Here is a 21,843-nt window from a genome sequence, read left to right on the forward strand (position 1 = left end):
ATCCTGCAGCAAGACAAGATCTCTGCCTCATCACATCTAAAATCTGCCCCTTCTGTTGTGAGAGAGCAGAGCCCAGGTTTCTGCATTGCTTGCTCATCTCTGACCCTGTTGGCCAGAGGCCCCAGCCTGGAAACAGAGCTGATTGAATGAACGAATAGCTACCCAGCCTCAAAGGTGCAGGAGCTGTTTGCAAACATCAAGACTAGCCTCAGAAGGTAAATAAGAACTAATGGAGGAAACACACACTACATCCAAGAGCTTCATGTATGTAAGGAGCAAAGACAGACATAATGGAAAGTCGGACATGACAAGGTGGAAATGACCTTCAAGAGATTCTTCATGAATGAGGTCAGACTCTTAGGGAATGCATAAGGTCTGATGTGTTTCATTATAAAATGACAGTTTTGGTAACTTCTGTATTGTCCAGAAGTCCTTGGGTTTCTAACAAACTAAATGTTTCTCATTTATCTGTTGATCCATATGGAGAACTCAGCCTATGTCTATAAATTAAAGACCCCCTGGAGAGCTATGGTTCTTACTATTTTGTTTTCTCCAACTTTGAAGGTTTCTCCTAACAAAACTGAAGCAAAAAAAGATCCAGAAGACACGGTAAGTAGTTTTGATATTTGAGTGTGTTTGAATTTGCACATAGAATTGGATTTGGATTTGTATCTGATTATTGTTGCTTGAATTATAGCACTATGGTATACAAATTGTATCTATCTATTTACATATCCATACAGTATGGTTAGAAATTGATGGTATTGTTATGTTTCATTGAAATATTTTGTTCAAATTAATGATATTTTAATAGATTTTTCAAGGGAAGCTTGAATGATGTGCCAGTTGGGTTCGATGTTGTCCCAATAACCAATTTCTTATAGAAAATTAGGTAGAAGACTAATAATTATATCAACATCTCCATCTTTTTATTTATGCTTATAAAAACTTATAGAATATAGTGGTAAAAAATATTCCATTTAAACTAAAATAAAAAACTGTTATTCTTCTCTTTTTTAAAGTAACTTTTGTTTTTTATGTGATTTGCAAAAAAAAAAGTAAGTCCTTGCTGCCAAGGATATTGATGAAACATAACTGTCGTCATGGGATACACACCTCAGCAAGGTGGAGCAGAGAGTCGGGCTTAGGACAGCCTCAGCTTCTCACTCCTGGCTGGAATTGCAGCCAGTTTCTCCTCCAAATAAATTTGCTTTGAAACCATTCTTCCTCAAGACATTTTCCCTACACACTAAACAGAACCAATGACCCTAGTGGAACACGTGGTTTAAAATTCACAGAGCTGTAGGGAAATTTAACTTGGTGATGGAGAACTGTCTTGCATGCTTCTTCTGAAAACTGAAAGTGTTTTCAGAGACACTGGGACAAGCAAATGGCTTATCCAGCCCCGCAGATCTGCTACCCACATTGGAAGGTGTGAAGTTGCGGGCAGTCTAACCTCCACAGAGCTGCATCTGTACCTACTGTGCTATGCCCATTCTACTCTTTAGTAGTAGTGGGTCCTAATCTGTCCAGATGTAAGTCTTCCTGACTGTGGAACTGGATAAAGACCCTGAGTGAGATAGGTGAAATGCCGAGATAACTGAGACATCCACATCCATTTTCCTATGAAAGTATTCATCTGCTACAAGACAGCTAGGGTCAAGCTTGATGAATGATTGGGTCAGTTTTTTTTTTTTCTTCTTCTTCTTCTGGTTCTCTGTCTTGCATTGTTGGAAACCACACAGTCTGCACAAAAGGATACACACGGTGAAATATGTGGGTGTGTAACATGGTTTCCCAAGTGGCCTGATGCATGGCTCCAGCTGCTCATGTACCCAGACATTTCCCAGGCTCAGAAGGAGGCCCCAGCTGAACTCACCTCACTGATAAAATGTCATCTTCCTGCCCAGAAAGCGCAGAGATTGTTACTGGTGAATTTAGGTCTCAAAAGCAGGTGTGGTGAACAAGGGCTTTTCACAACACCCACAAACAAGCCTCTTTCCTACAAGTCTGGTTCCCACACCTTGCTGCTGTGACATCTCTTCTCTTGAAATGCTTTATTTGGGGGTTTTAAAGTCTGTACTGTTCATCCCATTGGCCCCAGACAACTTCTGGCTGCATTCCAGGCACAAAATCTTGCACATTTGTACTGAGTCAACAGTCTTGAGTGATTGTAGCTGGGCTGTTATGGTTCCATCTCCCCCAATGTTGCCCAGTGAACTGCTTAATACCAAAAATTTCATTTGCCTGTGAGAATTGCCCTCCTGGATGTCCATAGAAATTTTTGTGGGTGCTTCCACTAGGTTCCCAATACTGAGTCAAAGGAAATTGGTTTGAGAAGTGAATGCCTTTCAGTGGCAGAATTTGCCTTGACTCCAGCATATAAAAATAAATTGTGTGTCTGGAGGTATTTTCTTTTCTTTCCCCTGTAACAATACCAATTAGGTATTTTAATACTTTCAAGTAGGGATTGTGTTGTCTTTGTTTTTTGCTTTTTTTTTTTAATTTCTCGTTTAAATACTTTAAGTCATGTAGATGGAGCTTAAATTTTTTTTTTATTTATTTAGCAGAGAGATGTTGGGTTTTGTTTTCGTTTTTGTGGGGAGGTTGGTCATTTGGTTTTCTCTTTATTTGAGATGTGTTATTCTGGGCTTTTGAAAAACATGAAAATCAATATGTACCTGAAGTTGACTGTGATTATACTGTTTAACAAATAATCTTTGAGAATTCACAAAAGATAAACATCCACGTGATAGGATGTGAAACAAGAGTGATGAACCAGTGTTCATTATCACTGTTTTCACGCCTTTTAAAATAATGGGGGCGGGGGGAAATGGTTCTGTTTAACCATAAAACTCTAAGCTGTGACTGCTGTTGCCCACAAGGCACCCAAAGCAGAAATTGTGTGTGATGGACACGCCGGTCAGAAGACATCCGAGACTCAGGCCAAAGGCCCCAAGAAAAAGCAGCTGGATAGCCCCAGCCTAGGACTCGCCTTTAGGAAGTTCTTTAGGCATAAGGTCTGTATCTTGTTCACCAGGAAGGTGAAAAGGACCCTGGTCTTCACCGCCAAGGAAGGTATTGCCCTGCCTCTCCACTCCATGACAGGGACTGAGCTGCAAAAGATGATTAAAGGAAAATGAAAGAAGATGTGATGAAGTTCCCCGCACTAGAAACCTCTCAGATTGCTTTCTCAGAGTGTGGACCAGGGTTCTGGGATTGTGGCACTAACCTAGTGTTTCCCAGATGTCGGTCATCGCATACCACTGGCACCATACTATTAGCTGGTACTATTGTTAGTCCTTTTATAGTGAAATTGATGACTATTTAAATATACCTTTAAAAAATGTTTTGTGATATCATGAATGGATAACTAGAATCATTTTTTGTTAGAAGCTGGAAACTATTAATATGGCTTATTTAAAAAAAGGTATTATGTTCCTGCTTCCTTGTTTGTGGCAAGTTCCGATTCAGTTTTCCTTTCTAGCTTTATTAAAAGGCGATTAGCCAATGGTAGGAAAATGTTAAAGAAATACCAGTACCAGACTAAAATTTTCCCCAGAATGTTATTAAAGAGGCTGAGAAGTGGAAAGGAAAAGTATTTTCACTATTTGAGTGTTATTTCATACCATATTTCTGTGCAGTCTAAAATAATTTTTGATCTGCTAGTGGTATGCTTCCTCCACTCGGGGAAATCCTCTTCTAACCTCAAGATAACAATTTTATCACTCTGTGGTCTGTTTCATCCATTACCCCTGTTAACTAAACTTACACTGAAACCGAGTAGAACCCCAGGAGGAGAAAACAATGAATGCAGGCAGCCAAAAGCCACATGCCTAACAAGTTAGAGCAACACCCACTTTCCTTTAGGGAACTCTGTTTTTTGGAAGGCTAAGACTTTAGTGTTCATCTGAAACCACCATTTAAAAGGATCCCTGAGTTGGATCAGTATGCCTAAAAACTTGTGAAAAGCGTGTACCACTCTCCACCAAGCTGAATGATTGTATTTAAGCAAGTTCTTCAATAGTCCCAGGACTGTGTGTAGAAATAGAAGCTCCACAGACCGTTCTCACAGTGGAATCTATATTTACATAGACAAGTGATGTCAATTTCCAAACAGGCTTATTTTGTCCCATAAAGAGAGAAGGTGGCTGCTGATGAGCCCTTCATGGCTCTCATACAAGAGAATCTAGAATCTCCCATAGTTTCTAGATAGAAACCCTTGAACATTTGTGAGACTTTTCCCTTCCATATCTGCATTTCATTATTATATTCATTTCATGCACTACAAAATTTCCTGTCTTGCCACCCAAGTTCATAAGAGGACCACCCAAGTTCAATATTATTCTTCCTAGGACTTCCCAAAATCATGGGCTCCACATATTGCATCTGCAGTTATTTTGAGGAGAAGACAGGATTCTGGGATACTAGCAAGATGTGGAAGAAGCATTCTGTAACAGCGACACAGGGACTGTAGGCCTTGGCCTTGAGCTGTGTGAAAAATGTTTTTATGTACAAAACTTTTTCAGTCCTCTTTTATGCAGAAGTTTGATAGAATTCACTGGTCTTTTCCCCTTCATATAAGATAGTTTATTTCTTTCTAGATTATTCTGTTGTCTACAAAGGTCAGAAAATCAGGTCTATCAACAACCCTTGTCGTCTGATTAGACACAGTGCGAGACAATGTCCCATGAAAGGACACTTAACTGATCCCAGAAGGATCCAAATTTGGGGGCAGATGGTGCCCCTTGTTTAGAATAGGACAGATCATAGCCCTTGGTTTCCACATATATTAAAAAATTAGTATTGTGGCATAACAAGTTAACTCACTGCCTGCAATGCCACGGTCCCATGTGAATGCCAGTATATGTCCTGATCGCTCTGCTTCTGGTCCAGCTCCCTGCTAATATGTCTGGGAAAGCAGTGGAAGATGACCCACATACTTTGGTACATGTACTCACACAGGGGAACCAGATGAAACTCCTGGCTCCTGGCTTTGACCCCCGCTGTTGCAGCCATCTGGGGCCTGAACCTGTGATTTGACCCTCTCTATCTCTATATCTATCTCTATTTCTCTCTCCCCCATCCATCTGTGTAGCTCTACCATCAAATAGGTAAATCTTAAAGCAAAGAAGTCAAGCATCAGATGCTTCCCAGCACCAAAAATAGGAAATTTCCCACACTTATACACACTCCATTTCTCCTGGGAGAATTCCCCTCCTCTTTCAGGCAGACAGTACAGTCAGAGATATGATTTTCTGGGAAATTGAAGGGGTTGAGTCACAAGTCCCTGGAGCCAAAATCATGAAAGGAAGACGAGTAGGCTGGTTAGGTCAGGTCAGAGGGATCTGTGATGTTTAGGACTGATAATCATTCATGTCAACAAAAAGTGTGACTGTAAGTCTCCCAGCTCTTCTTGGATCCTGTGACTCAGGTGGCAGAGTACAGATCAACAGAGCCTGGCAGGCGGAGTCAGATGTCCTAGGAATGGGCTTCAACACAGACGCCCCGCAGCAGGACATGCACTGGGGGAGTGGTGATGGAGAGGGAGTGGGGGAAAACCTGGGCAGAATGAGTCACATTTGAAGACATTTTAGGAGTATGGGGGCTGCCTCCAAAGGACCCTGAGGATCCCCTTCCAATCCATGACCCTTCCACCATGTTCTATTCTAGCCCACGGTCATGACCTCCCACGGGGAACACAGGCGAGAGAAACTTCAGAACTTCTATTGCAATGATACTTACTTTAACCCTTCTTTAATTTCTAATCGCATTGTTATAATCTAATTAGAACAATACGTGTTTATGATATTTGCAAAAATTAATGTGCATATTTTGAAAGTGTATGACCAAAAAATTGGAACCATTGGTCTAAGGAAGAATTTCATATTCTAAAAGGAAAGTACCTCTTATGATCACCTTGGCTCCTAATGAATTAGTTCCTTGAACATAATCAAGAAATACTTCCATTATTTTAAAGTAAAATCCTTTGACTTTTTCTGAGGCTTTCAACACAAATCCACATTGATGATAGAAATTTGAAAAAAAAAAAAATAACGAAGAAAACCGACAGCATGATAACCCCTGCCCATATTTGAAAAAAAAAAAAAAAATCCGGAGATCATTTTGACTCTTCCTTCTGTATTTTAAAATTGTAGGGTGCTGTTCAGTCACCCACCACCTCCCCTGACCTCAAGTCAGACAAAGCAGACGCTGTGCCCTCCGAGACCCCGGGGCCAGCCAAGGGTGCCAAAGGCTGCAACCCTGCAACTCCCTCGCAGCCTGGGACCCCTCCGGGGACCACCAAGGACAGCACCAAGGAGAAACCAGGGCCCATGGCCTTGCCTCTGGGGAAACTCTTTTGGAAAAAGGTGAGTCTGATTTTCAGCCTTTGTTGAGAACTTGGGGCTGAGGTGACCCGAGAAATGATCTCTGTTGGATCAGTGAGCCCAACAATGCATGGAGTCGGGGTGCTTGTTGTTTCTTCTCCAAAATGACTCAGCTGTTCCCCCGAGAGGAATGAAAGTCCTATCGTGTTACCGAATATGCGTCTGTGATGAACAGGAAATGAACAAATAGACCTTTTCGTTCTGTGAGTGACCTCTGGTTCGTGACGGGGCTGTGGGCTTTCGCGGCTTCGTTTTCCTTCTCAGGTGGTTTGTCCCTGTGGCTTCCTCCTGCTGTCCTCCGAGCATGCTCACCCTGACGACATGAACCATGCGTGGTCTCTGCCCCACCCCAGCAGGTGCAATCACTCAGCCTGACCGGCCGTTCACTGCCCTTGGGCGAGCACGGCCGTGTCCTGCCGCCGGAAATCGGCCCCGCACTCTGCTGTTTCCCCCGCACTCTAGAATCAGATCCCCGAGGAGTGCACACAGCCAGGAAGTAGGTGGGTGAGGCTGAGTCATTGTGAGAGTCATTCCTTAGTCATCCTCGCCCGCAGACCGGGCAGCCGCACCTGTGCAGAATCCTGGCCTGTTTCAAATGAAGTTGGGGTGAGGGGGTGGAAATGCACTGAGCTGGAAAAATCCAACGTGGGAACTTCATCAAATCATGCATGCCACTCGGTGTGCCGCGAAGGCAGATAAAATACAGATGTGTGCTCTGTTCCTTCCTGAGTCTCGTTCCTGTTTGTTTTCTGCCACACAGAAGCCTTCCTTCTAGCTTCTTCCCCCAACCTAAGCAGCTTTGATTTTTATAAACTGGATCACGTCAGCTGACATTCTACTCTGCTCCTCTTCCCTCCTCAACTGCCCTGGCTTATTTTTAGAAGTCTTTTACTAGCAATTTTATGTAGAGAACAAGTTCTGCTTGAGCTATCTGCCTGTATTATGTTCAAATTTGGACTTTTTTGGTTAAAGTTATTGACACATAGGGTCTTGCAAAAGACCCTGGCAAGTGCATATTAAATAAAAATTCTGCATGAATTTTAAAATATTTTGCAACAGAATAAACTTATCTATTGAAATTTCCATTTTCTATATCTATTTGAAGTACCATACATATATAGTATGTTCATATATAATATATAATAGATGTATATAATGTATATTCTAAAGGTGTATTACAAAAAATACAGGTTGCACATTAAACTCAAAATTTACCATGAGTTTGCTCAAGGAAGACTAAATGACTAAATGTATTTAGTTTTTTTTTTTTTTAAGATTTTATTTTTATTATTTTGTTATTGGAAAGGCAGATGTACAGAGAGGAGAGACAGAGAGGAAGATCTTCCATCCGATGATTCACTCCCCAAGTGAGCGCAACGGGCCGATACTATGCCGATCCGGAGCCAGGAGCCTCTTCCGGGTTGCCCATGCGGGTGCAGGTTCCCAAAGCTTTGGGCCGTCCTCGACTGCTTTCCCAGGCCACAGGCAGGGAGCTGGAAGGGAAGCGGGGCTGCCGGGATTAGAACCGGCGCCCATATGGGATCCCAGGCGTGCAAGGCGAGGACCTTTAACCACTTGCGCCACCGCGCCGGGCCCCAATGTATTTAGTTTTAAAAGAAATCCAATTAAAAGGAAAATGTCACACAAGTAATGATAAATTTGGGTCCTCCAAGAAGCAGATACCAAGACGAAATTGACAAGGAAAGGTTATAGGACAAGAAGAAATGATAAATGTTTAAGGGGAAGGAAATACTAGCTACCTGGATTTGATCATTAATTGTTGTGTAACTGTATCAGGGTATCATGGTGAAACTGAATAAGAGATACATTGATAGGAAGTGTCTTTGAAGCATCCAGGGTCAGAGGGACTGACATCTTGGAAGGAAGGAGGGAGGAAGGAGAGGAAGATGTGATGAGTCTGGTGCTCAGAAAGTCTTGGTCCAACAAATGGGAAAGCTTGGAGTACAGGAGGCTGGCGCTGGGAGTCCCACACTGGACAGGAGTGGGAGCTGTGCTTCCTCCCACAGCATGCTCAGTCATGGTGGGAAACGCTGGAGAAAGGAGGCTACCAACAGCAACCCTGCCGTGGATGCCGAAGGCAGGAGTCTGGGCAGCTATAGGTGACAGGTGGCACTGGCACAAACCACCCAGGCAGAAGCAGAGGGCTGTGATGTAACATTCACATTGCACTCAGTTTGGAGTCAGGGTGCTCTGTTGTTGAGTCCCAATCCACCTCCCTGAACCTGAGTTTCCTTGTTATATAGTGCAGATAATAACAGCGCCAAGGGTAAGAAACAAAGTGAGCAGTAAGTGCGTTATTGATGGTAAAGCTGCTAACCCCACACCTGCTCCAAAAGTCGCGGGTGCATGATCATTGCCGTCATTCATTCCTCTGGGCTTGGGAGTTGAGGGAGAAACCACAGCTACTGTATCTTTCTCCACCATTCAGTTTGAGAAAGGCATTAAAGCGCTGTCTTCAGAGCTTCTTTTATACTTGGAATCTCTGGGGAACATGCTCTTTCCTGTTTGGAGTTCGGACTATCTCCTACATACTCAAATGAAAAGACAACTTGGCCTTCATTTCCACAATTGCAAAATCACTTTTATTTCCAATTAATTTGCACTGTGATGCAGCTTTATGTCTCTTGTAGATTATCAAAAAATCATCAGGCTCAGATGCCTTACAAGCAAATCACTTGTCCGCAGTCGGAAGGAAATGTTCCCTGTGGAAGTACAATTTGAAAGTTTTCCATGTGCAATGATATCACTTTCTTTTTTAAATTATTAGTTAATTTTATTTTTTAATAATGATTACATGGTTGGTCAGGGTGGGAAGGATCAAGGTTTAGGGAAAATTGGGTGAACTCATTGCTTCCAAATTTGCTATTTATTCTTGTTGTTTCTGGGGGAAAGGGAGAGACAAAGGGGGAACCACTGATGACTTTCCACATGTCCCAGTACCCAGGGATAAGGAACTGCCACCTCATATCAACCCAGAGTCTCAGTATATACCTATTCCGAGGGTTCTGTCCAAGTGGCTTGGATAGTTCTAAAATACTGCCAATTGTGCCAATTATTAATTATTTTTATTTTTGATCAATAATATCACTTTCATTGTGCTTAAGTCTGTGGGTGAAAGAGTTTGTGTGAAATGTCAGGTGTTGGGAGGGTAGTATGACTACCCTTGCTATTGTCAAGCATACAGTCTTGCAAAGGGCTTGTATTCCAATGAGAAGCAAATGGACTCTTCTGTTTTCATTAGAATGCCTGTGTTTATAAAAGCACCTTTGTAAAGACTGTGAAAAATACTGGACAATGTTACTCATTTCACTAAGTAACCCCAATCTCTCTTTATTCCCTCTCTTTTAATTGCAAAATTTAAAAAAAAAATTAAGTTCATGAGTCTGTCTGGACATCAGGAATGGATGTTTCCTGGAACAAGCTGTCTGTATAAAAGTACATGTTATTTTGATTTATAGTCTTGAATGTTGAAGTATTTTTCTTTAGTTAAAAGTAACCTTTGAGGAAATTAATTTCAAATTGTTTTGTGCTTTCGTCAAATTCTTAAAATCCAACTACCTTGGATAAACATGCCGTTATTTTTCTGGGTTAATTAGGTTGCTACTTGCTGTGGGATATTACGAAAGTGATGTATTCTGCTTGGCTTCTTGTCCTGATCTGTAAGAGTGAGAGGGTTGAGACAGATCGTCTTGTTGATGACAAATCTTGCATAACAGAGTCAGAAAGATTGGGCTGAATAGGCATGAGTCACCTTTCTTGACCACTCTGGGTCCCTGTTTTCTTGTCTACAAAATAAAAGCTGTTGACCTCACAGCGTTATGAAAAACCAATAACTCTGTGCAGACAGAGCCCCTGGGACCTTGCAAGTGCTTGCTGAATGATGGCATCATGGTCTGTTTATGTATGAACCATCTGTGTCCGTGAGGAAATAGCCACGAGCAGCTTCTGATGCCAGTGACACCTTGTGTACCAAAGCAGAAGAAGACATTTGCTGTCATGGAAAAAGCCTAAGTCTGTTTGCTGGAACAGGCCTGAGTATTTGTGATTAATAAATTACATATTTGGAATTTCTTCCAACAGTTCCCATGCTGTTTTCCCGTGAGGTAGACAGATCACTGTGGTGGAAAAGTGACGTGTGCTCTGAAGCCACAAAGGCACTTCACCACGTCTCAGTCTGGTCACTGGCTCTTAAATGTTAGCAGACCACTCAAACTCTGGAGGCTTAGCTTCCTCAGCTCTGAAACTGATCAATGATATTCACTTCTCATAATTATTGGGAGAAATGAGTTTTGTTTAAATGAGACTGTGAAATGAGTGGTATTCAGAGATGACACTCCTATTCCAAAAACCTGGAGTTTGCAATCCAGTGTTCCTGTTTACAGTCCAGGTGGCAAATGCTTTCGTGCTCATGATCCATGTAGGTCAAAACAGACTTGGAGAACTTAAAACTCCCTCTGAATCATCTGGGCTGTTTGCTTCAGATGTGGACTTTTACAGTTTCCCTCTGGGAATTCTGGTTAAGAAAAATCTTGGCACATAGTTGAACAATTTCAGAATGTCTTGAAAGAGTGGACTGAAAAAAATCTGGATTTGACCGAAAAGGTCTTAAGGCTACTGTGAAATCAGTGAACTCAGAAAAGCTGTCATATGATCAAAATGATACTCCCATAAGACACGCCAACAACTGGACATCTGCAGTCTTAAGTGCTACCAGGTGCAAGTATCTTGAAAATGTTTTCTTTTAAGAAGCTGATGTGCTCTTCAAAGGAGAAGATTCTTGTTCAAACACAGGCGCTGTGTGGCTTGTTATGCTTAGACGCATAATGGCCACATAACTTTTTGTGGATTTCGGATGTTGGTTGCGAATTGAAGGAGCATCTCTCACATCCTGACTGCATGGGAAGCACAAGGACTAAGAAATCAGTCTCTGCGTGGAGACCAAGCCACACTCCAGGACCTTTCTGTTCTTGCCATGTTTGTGCTGAAGGGCATCACTTTGACAGCTGTGCCATCTTGCTCCTTGAGTTTGCATTCCCCTGCCCTTGTGTGGAAAGATCAAATCACCTTTCCTCCTCTCAGACATTGTCCACCACAGTGGCCTCATTGACAGTGGGCTGGAGTCTGGTACTCCTGTACTGCTGGCTTCTCTGCTCACAGGTGTCTGCTACCCGGAGCAAAGGGAGAGGAATTTGCCTGCATATGTCATTGTGCTCAGAGGATGGGAACCATGCTGGCTACAAATACGGATCAAACATGAGGTCCAGGGTTGCCGCTAAGATCTGCCTTCCCGGGATGCCATCAGTCAGCTTCCCAGGAGGCAGATCATGACTCACACCTCAAAGAGAAGGATGACTTTAGAAGAGAAGCAAAGGTTTGCTAAAGGTTAGGCAGAAGTTTAGAGGTGAAGGGAGCCCTGCTTCCGTTTTGAGTACTGACTTAACACATTCACATTAAGCTCCTAACCCACTGCTTAACATGCAGCATGACGATATGGGTTACTACTGCTATTATTATGATTATTATCTTTTTTTGGTTTTACTATTGCTTCTGCTCTTTACTGTGGCTTCTGATACATGCTGATCACATGGAAGGATGCAAACCAAGAGAGAATATTTACTAAGGAACTAAGCACATGGCACGAAGCTCTGGTTAGAAAGGTTCCTGGAATCTGATCTTAGCCCAATCTATTCGAACTTTATGTCAGTAACTTGGCAAATAACGTCAAAAGTCCACTTACCAAGACTGCAAACTGGGCAGATGCATTAATGCTGCCCAAAATATAAATGACAAAAATCTCAAAACATAAACACAATGGGCTGTGATTAGTGAGGTTTGTTACAAAGGTCAGTGTTTGTCACTGTAAGGAATCAAGAAGATTTTAACTGAAATGCACGTTATCCACTAACCAGTTCCAACCTGAGGATGGCGTGTAACCTGTCAGCAGTGTTTACAGTGTTTGTTTACAAGGTGCTCAGGAGCAAATATACATCTCTTAGTGGAATTAAGGACATTTCAAAACCAGCATAGATTGAGTAAAATTTTTGAAGTAGGTCAAAAGGCATAGACCATGTTTTAGCATTCCTAAAGCTTATCACCCTAGAGGTGGGCCTTTAGCCTCGGAATTAAAACACCTGCATGCCAGGTTGGCATACTTGGGTTCCATACCCAGCTTTGGTTGCACTCTACATTCCTCTAGTGCGTAGCCAGAGTGGTAGCAGTGATCGCTTAGGTAACTCCCGGGTTTCATGCCTAGCTGCCAGCTTTGGCCCCAATGGGGAACTGCTGTGAGCATTCAGGGAGTAAACCAGCAGGTTCTCTCTCTGCTTGCTTTCTCTCTTCTTCTTGTTCTTTTTGCTTCTCAAGTGAATAACAAAACTTAAATTTCTGCCATTAATTAAATACACAGTATGTGCAGGCACTACATACACAAAATAAATATCAACAATTTTCATAGACTAAGTCATAAACTAATCTATGGCCCCACTTTTTTTTTTTATTGTTGTTAACATTGTATTATGTGATACAGTTTTATAGGCACTGGGGATTCCCCCACCCCTCCTATACCCCTCCCCCCATGGTGGATTCCTCCACCTTGATGCATAACCACAGTTCAAGTTCAGTTGAGATTCGTTCCTTGCAAACACATATCTAGCATAAAGTCCAGCGTCTTATTGTCCAGATAAGTTCAGTGGCCTCTTGGGGAGACCTTCTCTAGTCTGAAGATAGGGCTAACAGAGTAAAGATCCGGTCAGTTAAAAGTATGGCCCCACTTTTAAGGTTTCCTTTAAAAAAATATTTAAACTTTCCTTTAAAGCATCGTTCATGAAAAAATAGCTAAAGAAAAATATCAAATAGATACAGGTAATAAATGGATGAATCAAGGGTGGGAAAATGTGTGGAAGGTGTATTGATGCAGTGGCTCAAGGCACCACTTGGTGGGCCAGCATTCCACACTGAGTACTTTGGATTGAGTCCTGGGTCTGTTTCCAATCCAGCTAGCTACTGATGTGCCTGAGTGGCAGTAAATGATGGTTTCAGTGCTTGGACCCCTGCCATCCATGTGCAAAACCCAAATGGAGTTCCTGGTCCCTGGCTTTGTCCTGTCCCAGACCCAGGTGTCCTACTCTCATTCTGTCTCTCTGTTCTCTCCCTCCCTCCCGTCTCCTCCCTCTCCATCTTAGCCTCCCTTCCTTCTCTCCCCTTTCCTTTCCCCTCTCCCTATCATTCTCTCTCTTTCTGCCTTAAAAAATTTTTTTAATGTAAAATAAAAACATGGTATGAAAGTTAGTGAAATTTGAAAGATATTCAGTTGAACTGATTTCTAACATAAGAAATGCTTTCCCGAATAGTATGACTTAAAAAAAAAAAATCGCAGCTCCTTCTGGAAAAGGAAACATTTATAACGTCAGTTTTCCGAAGATCTGGAAGTCCGAAACACAATGAAGATCAAGAAGGCATCGATGTGCAAGAGTAGGTCCTCTTCTCACTGCCATCGCCTACACGGTTCCCAGCCTCCTCTGGAACACAGTGACCCAGTGGCCAAGAACTCTGCAGACAAATGAAACACACACACACACACACTACAATCAACTGGCAGAAGAGAGTTTGAAGATGTAAATGTGCTTTATTCTTAAATAAATACTGTCAGATGTAGTACGGATTAGCTTGTGAAACTTGAGTGGACCAGACTGGATGGGGTCTGCCTTTTAAAATAGGATTCGATTCTTTTCCTATTCAAACTATTATATAACATTTGACCGTTCCCAGAGAAAAACAGCCTAATTCCAGGATGGCAGCACTACTTGCAAATTCCTTCTGAATGTGCTGTTTTCCTGACAGAAGCTTCCAGAAATGCTCCAGTCCTTTCTGGGGTTGTACCAAGGGAAACCTGAGCTTGGGAAGGTGAACAGAAACAAATGGTCCAAGTTTCAAATCTTGTCTGGAGAAAGAGCCAACAAAGGAATTGACGTGGCTACCTGCAAAGGCACTTCAGTCCTTAAGGTCATCAGGAAGAAGCCTTAGAACTTTTTCCACCACTTCCTCCCTGTTGCTCCCAACAGATGCCTTCATCTTGTCATCCCTCTAGTTCATGTGGTAAATCAGGACCACAAAACTTACCATTTGGGGATACTTTAAGCTGGGTCTTTCATGCAATGTGCCTCGTTCAAAAACAAAAACAAACACTTGTAAATATCATGTCTCTTCTTCTCCTGCTAGCTGACTTGAAGGGCAAAAAAGCAGAGCTAGACAACAAAATGGAGAAAGGGAAGAGTTTTGAAACCTGGAATCCCAGAGAAGGGGAACAGAAAGTCTATAAACACCCTGAAACTATTTACAGAGTATTTTATGTCCATTTCCCTGAGGTCAAGTGCATGAGTCTCAGAGTGATCTGTAACGGCTGTCACCAGCTCCCCTTCAGCGTCTAACAACCAGTGAAGGAAAGGTGACCTCCAGTGTCAGAGCTTGGCTGAGCACTGTCCGAGGCTTTGGCTTTTGCTAGAACCTGGATACCTGCTCTCTTACTTGGGGCAGACTCTACGTGTCAGAATTCTTCAGGAATTAAAGCCATATTGGAACATGGCCATCTGCTCTCTGCCCCTTGATAGAAATTTCTTTGTGAAACTGAACGGTGACCATGACCAGGCTTGGGGCAAGTGTTAGACTGAGCTGTGGTCAAGATAAAACTGAGGACCCCTTTACATCACAGTGCCTGCTTGCTCTTTAAGGATGGTGGAAGGAATTTCTCTGGACTTTTACCAGAATTTTCCTGAGCATAACATTTGTTTTTACCCAGCAGTGACTGTGTGCTGAGTGATTGATCTTTCACTGTCTCATCAACTAGTAGAAAATGCAAAGGTCACTGCCAAGGCTTTGCGGGCTGTGTTCCTTTCAAGTGCTCCCTTTGTATCCTGGCTGTGTCTGCATGTTTGTTTTCTTTTTGTTGCATTTTGAATAATGTAATATACTTACATTCTCTGGTGATACTAGCTATATTTGTGTGAGCTTCTTCCTCCAAGTTCTTTTGGAACAGTGTCTAACTAAGAAATTCTGTGACCAAAAATTGTACCACCAGGCTGTTAGCCCAGTTGGCCCTTTGCTGTGATGTGCTGCTGTGGATAACACCTTGACTCTCAACTTTTGTTTTTATCTTCCTTTAGTCAATAAAAGAGGATTCAGTCCCCACAGTCTCCCCAGGTGCAGAGGAGAAAGTAAGTGATGTGTCACATGCCAGAATCATTCCATTCCCATCCTCAGTGTGTGGGGCCACTGGGCATCTCCAGCTCCTTGCATGCTCCAAGTGATGAATCTGGCGTAGACTCTTTCACTCTTTGCCAAGACCAGGGACCAGTGGGGGAACCTTTGGATGAACTCATGGAACTCTCATATAGAATCAATATGAAATGAATGCAAAACTAGAGTACAGAGTTTCATAATTTGCTACCACTGAAGGACTGAAAGAGTCTACTCAGTTCAAGCAGTTTCGCTTCCAAGAGGGGTGCTATGCCTTCTGTTCTACTCCACGCCGGTTGCTGGCTCACTTTTATTTCCATGGCAACCCAATTTCTTACTAACTTTGGCCAGGACCCAGGCCACAGAGTTTCATCAAGCATGAGAACATCTTGCAGCCATCAATGTTGAGACTGTCGGTCTTGGGCCAAGGGCCGACTCTGTGGGTCTACACCTGATAGATGGCATATCACCTGTCTGGCTTTTCAACTTTGGGATGGATGATCAGACCATGTCTGAAGGGATGAAGCAATATAGAAATTCTGGCTTTCCATGATATAAAATTTGAGGCAAAAAGTGAAACATGTGACTGAAATGCACATTGTCTATGCTAAATGGATATCTTCATGCATTGACTATCATATCCCATTATGAAATCAAACAAGGCAATTTAATTCTAAAAATATGTCACAGATCTGATTTTAATTATTTTCCATTATACCCAAGATTAAAATGTGCAAATATAGCCATACAAAGTAGGGAAGGACATATTCCAAAGCCCTGGCCTGGAATGAAATCAGACAACTCTCCAAGTAAAAATTGAATTCTTATGTTGGTATATGCTAATCCAGTCCTAACTTAGCCCAAAGTTCTTTGGCTTTCCGCACTAGATGTTACTGGGTTTTTCTTGGCTACCGAGAGCCAGTTTCTTGGCCTGACTTCAAAGGTAATGGCACTCCCTAACTTCTCCCCCGACTCCCTGGTTTCTTTGTTTGTTTGTTTGTTTTTAAATCTACTGAAATAGTTATGCCTTGGAATAGGGGCCTCTGGTCCTAAAGTAATGAATTGACAGTTCTGAACATTTGGAGAGTCCAGGAAGGCAACTAGGAATATTCAAATAAGATTGATTTTAAAAGTTTGGTTTATTGCACCAATAATGTTTCCTCAGGTCCTTCTGAACTAAACAGAATTCACTGTTTTGAGGAGCTCTTTGCCCGGGAACAGCAGTCAAGCCCTGTTCTGTTCCAGGAGGGATTTCCCAGTCTTCCCACCTGTCTCCTTTCTCAGTTGTGGGCAGGGTTTGTAACTTCTGTTCCTGAAGAGTCTGACCATGACTAGTCTCAATTAGCAAGCCCATTCTCTGCACCAATAATTAGTCTAGGGGTGAGGATATGACTTAGTTCGAGCCAGTGAAATCTGTGGACACTAAGACAGGGCATTGAAATACAAAAATTATCTTGTATCAAATCTTTTGTTTTGAACTTCCTCTTCTAAGAACATTGAGAGTGTGGTGCCTGGATCTTGAGCTGCTAGTTTGTGGCCATGAGGTAATGAATAAAAGGATAAAAATACAGCACATCAAGATGGCAGAACTACAGGACAGAAAAGAGATGAAAGTTCCTAGAGACGTTATGGAGTCATTGAACCAATCCCAGAACTTCTGCCTTAGAACTTCTTGTTCCGTGTTCTTATTGGTCAGAGCAAGGCATGTTAGGGATTCAGTTTCTGGGAGAAACGACATCATCAGTGAGATGGGTATTAACTGTACTCAGTTTGACTGAGTTATTCAATTGTTTAGACTCCTCATCCTTAAAATGAGAATGATGTCATCTTTCCTGACTTGTCTGTATAACTGTTGCCTGGAGTTGTATTTTTTTTTTAATAATAGCATTCATAACGCCAGACATAGTAAGAGGTGGTTGTTAGTATAAGCATCTCAAAATAATGGACATGTACATGGTAAGTGATTTCATATAGGGAGGAAATAGCTCTAATAATAACAAAAATAACGACTGATAGCACTAATTGAGTACTGACAATGTGTCGAGCACTGGTCTCAGAACTTTGCGTGCATTTCCCCCTGTTTAATCTTCAGAACAGCTTTCTGATATGTATCGTATCCCCGTGGAAAGCAAAGTACAGGGACCCCGTATTGGAGCATTCTCAGCCATAGTTGTAAGCTGTGACCCTAGGGAGGGGCTCCCAAACTGTGCCTGCTGCCTCAGACGGCTTCACAGACAGGCCTGTTCCAAGGGCTTTCACGGCTGATGGCTGCTTTTCAGAAACATCATGGCATGCAGTCAGGCCTAGATCTGGCCACCTACTTCCATGTGTGATCACCATGCCCAGTCTCTAACATGGCTCTAATATCGGGCTTGCTTCCTGATCAAAATTCTGCATCCCAGTCACAAAAACTTTCTCACGAGCATGTTTTGTTTGACCAATGCAGTGTTTGCATTTTTAACGTCTTCTGACTGGACGACATGACTTCAGCCCTTCCCACCTCTGGGCACTTGTGAGTTTGTAACTCCCCAGTTTAGCTCTGTGTGGATGAAGAAGGAACACCAGAAATCATGCCAGTGTGTTAAGGAATGTCTGATGGGATGGACTGCTGTGACTTAGCTGCCACATTTCTGTGGTATTCTGCATCCTGATTTTTCCCTGCCTCTGCTGACAGTGTGGAGAATAAGTGTTCTTATTTTGGAAAAATTGAATCATTTGCAAGCCAGCAGAATATTTTGTATGATGGAAAGCAAATGGTTTCCCCTTGGGGTACTTGTCTTCTTGGAAGAATGGAAGGATTATTGGTGCTGTCAGTGAGGAAGGAGCTCCTGCCTATGCCTTTTTCCACTTCCATGTCAGCTAGGTAACAATGGCTCAGAAACTGGCTATTTCAAAGCACATTAGACAGTATGAGCTTTGCTTCTTTAAGATGTGCCTGTGTGGAACCGGCCTGTGCTATCAAACCCACGGTGGCTGTATGGCTCGGGGAGGGCAGCCAGGAGCTCTCTTTATGAAACATATTTGGGAGAACGTTCTTCTCTTCACTCTCTCGTTACCTGGTAAAATAATCCAGGTGGCAGTGTGTGATGCACCAGTAGAGGTTCCAAAGTCGGAGGAAGTAGAGCCAGCCTTGCAAACCGTGGAGCTCAATGAAGAAGAGGTTCCGCCAGAAGACATAGAAGTTAAGAGAGAAGAAAGGAAGCCACCACGAACCTCGTTCATGGCGTTTCTCAGACAAATGGTAAGCCACATGTGTTCAGTGCGGGGAACCTGCAGTGCCTGACCCAGCTCTAAGAATACTGGCCCTGCGCCCCAGCTGGTAGGAAATGAAATTGTAGGTGGTTCCCACGGACCACGAATGTGGTGTGCAGTCTGCGCTGAGAAAGTCCCCTTTTGTCTTTTGATTTCAGTCATAGATAAAAACCGTTAATTTCTAATATTCATTAACCACTACTGACTCTTGTTAACAAGAAAGAATGGGCTTTGATTCCCAAACTTTAGCAGACAGCGGCATTTACCTAAAAGGTGTTACTTTGCTTTCTTTTCATTGCATTTTTTTGTAAAATAATGTGAAATTTTCTTTGGAAACAAATTTATTTACATAGAGAACAGAAGGCATTTTGAGGAATTAAGAATGAAATATATATCAATATATGGTTATGTAGTGATGGAATGAAAAATCTGATGGTAACATAGGAGTGACACTGATTTGGACAAAATTGATGGCAGAACTATCAATTAAGGAAAAAGCAAATAATGTTCCTCAATGAATAAGTATTTATAACTCAGCCGGTGAATATTAGCTCTTGTAGAATGGAAAGAACGTGAACAGACATCTTCTGGTGCCTATGAAACTGTGGACATTAAATATTTAGACAGGCAGAAACTTGAGTCATGTAATGGAACAAAACCAAATCAGCTGGGGGAGGAAACACAAAAAGCCGTGTCAAAGGTCATCAGTTTAATTCTCTTTTAATGAAAAACAAGGATCTCATTGTAGTGTGCTTGGGTTTTGGGGAGTCTTGAGAAATGAAGCCTTTGAGAAAGTACCGCTCTAATTTCACAGGCTCTACCCTGTTAAGGAATTCTTTCTGGTACATAAAACAAAATGAAACAGAACAAAGCCCAGCTAAAGCTCTTGCCAGTGGGAGTTGGAGCATATTACAAATAATTCTGATAGAGCTGCTAACAGGAATCGTTTTATTTTCCTACTAGGCAGTCATGGGGTAATACTGGACAGCCTCTACTGAATGGCTCAGACCCCAACCATGCTGCTGGCTAGTTTACACCGTGATTTGGGGCTGAAAGAGGAATTACGATTTGAGACTTTTAAAAAAAAAAAAGTTTAATTTTTAAAAGTTCTCTTTCTCTTTTTTTCAGGGAGGGGGTTTTATTTGAAAGTCTGAGTAACAGAAGGAAGAGGTTAAAGGAAAAAAAAATGGAGGAGAAAGAGATTTGAAAAAAAATGCACATCTATCCATTGGTTCACTTCCCAACCGCCTGCAGCAGAAATATCTTTTGTCTACTGGTTCAACCCTCAGTGGTTGGAGCTGATCTGAAGCCAGGAGCCAAAGCTTCTTTGTCTCACACATGGTCCAAAACTTTGGGCCATCCTCTAGTGCTTTCCCAGGCCACAAGCAGGAAGCTGGAAGGGAAGTGGAGCATCTGGGATATGAATTGGTGCCTGTATGGGATGCCGGCACTGGTAGGGTGAGGACATTAGCCACTAGGCTATCACATAGGGCCCGGGACAATTGTTTTTTCCCTTCCCCGGCATTGTTAAACCTTGGTTTAGAAGTCTCAAACTTTGAGTTAGGCCATGTGGAGTAGGTTAGCCTGCCACTAAGGATAGCGGCATTCCACACTGGAGTGTCGGGCATCAACAACTTGGATATTTGAAATGCTGGTATATTTTGATGAAGAGCATGGGTACAGAGCTATATTTCTATAGTCAAAAGCCAGGTAAGCAGATGAAACCATAGGGTAGTAAGATAGAAATATGCAGATACAGATGTGTAATTCTTCAATATTAATAGCACCTTACACTTGAAAAGGGCTTACTTCTCCTAAACTATTTGTACATTATTTCATTTAATTCCCTTCCTGACTCATTCTTGGAACCATTAATTTTGTTGGAAAATCTCTGCTGGATTAGCCTCCTCGACCTGGGGGAAGACTACGAATTTTTATAGTCAGGACAAAATGAAAGGCCCAGTTGAGGAGACAGCCAAGAAATGAGGACTTTCTGTGGATTATGTTCAGTTGAGTAAATTTAGTAAGCCTGCTGAAATGTATTGCCTGGAGGAAAGAGAGTGGTTTGTGATGGCAACTATGAAAGTGAAAAAACAGAAATATTCTAGTGAAAGGCCTTGATCTCACATTCTTCAAGTATTCGTTTTAACTTTAAAGAATCATGTCTGTCTGAAAAGCATTTAGGTAAGCGCAGCCCGTGACTTGGATTCTGACCTGTGCATGCCCTGAAGGTCAAGGGGCTTGGTAGGCGTCTGCCCTTGGAAATGGGTGGCCTCAGGAACAGGAAGTGCTACCACATACTGTCTGTGTTCTCCTGGCGGGCCAGGCATGGCCCCAAGCACGTTGTGTGCGTTGCTGGTTTGACTGACAGAGAAACCTATAAAACAAATGCCCCTGTTCCTGCCCCTTGGAAGCTCAGGACCAGGGCCTTGAGACCCTGGAGCATGCACATTGGCCCACAGACAGAGCCAGAATCCCACTGCTGAGTTTTTTGCTGTTGTTGATTCTAAAGCTTGATGTTTATTGCTGCTTCTCGTGCTTCCAACAGCTGTTTTTTTTTTGTTTTTTTTTTTTTTTTTTGAGATTACATGGTGGTAGAACAGACATAAGCTCCATTTTGTGAGTTTCCTCTACTTTCTGCAGAAGTATCCTGTTTATGGATGGGACCATCCATCCCGTTTATCTAAAATCACAGCAAGGCAAATGCAGGAAAGTCAATACCTGTTTCACAGGGACTTGGACTTTCTGGGTATATTTTTTACAAAAATGAAATTCACTTGGTGGGGCAATTTTGTTTGAACAGTTGAATTCCATTTCAAGTGGACAGGTTGCTAAAACATAAACCTTGGGCTTAGAAGCTTGGTTGATCCTGGAAATTTCCAGGGGCTTCTGGACCTTAGATTTGCTGTAAAGCAGCTAATCTAGTAAATAATGTTGCTGATATAGTCAT

At 42.3% G+C, this 21,843-nt stretch overlaps 1 protein-coding gene across 1 annotated transcript in view; it reads left to right on the forward strand.

Moving 5' to 3' along the window:
• Positions 1 to 21,843, forward strand: part of BCAS1 (brain enriched myelin associated protein 1) — a 70,667-nt gene that overhangs the window by 33,226 nt on the left and 15,598 nt on the right. The window contains exons 6-10 of the mRNA XM_040981051.1: positions 565 to 609; positions 2,886 to 3,020; positions 6,159 to 6,371; positions 15,569 to 15,623; positions 18,722 to 18,882. Coding sequence (XP_040836985.1) covers positions 565 to 609; positions 2,886 to 3,020; positions 6,159 to 6,371; positions 15,569 to 15,623; positions 18,722 to 18,882 — 609 coding nt within the window. The remainder of the gene's footprint in view (positions 1 to 564; positions 610 to 2,885; positions 3,021 to 6,158; positions 6,372 to 15,568; positions 15,624 to 18,721; positions 18,883 to 21,843) is intronic.

The sequence above is a fragment of the Ochotona curzoniae genome, unplaced genomic scaffold (genome assembly GCF_017591425.1).
Source record: "Ochotona curzoniae isolate NIBS_2020 unplaced genomic scaffold, NIBS_Ocur_1.0 contig_3520, whole genome shotgun sequence".
NCBI classification, from domain to species: Eukaryota; Metazoa; Chordata; class Mammalia; order Lagomorpha; family Ochotonidae; genus Ochotona; species Ochotona curzoniae.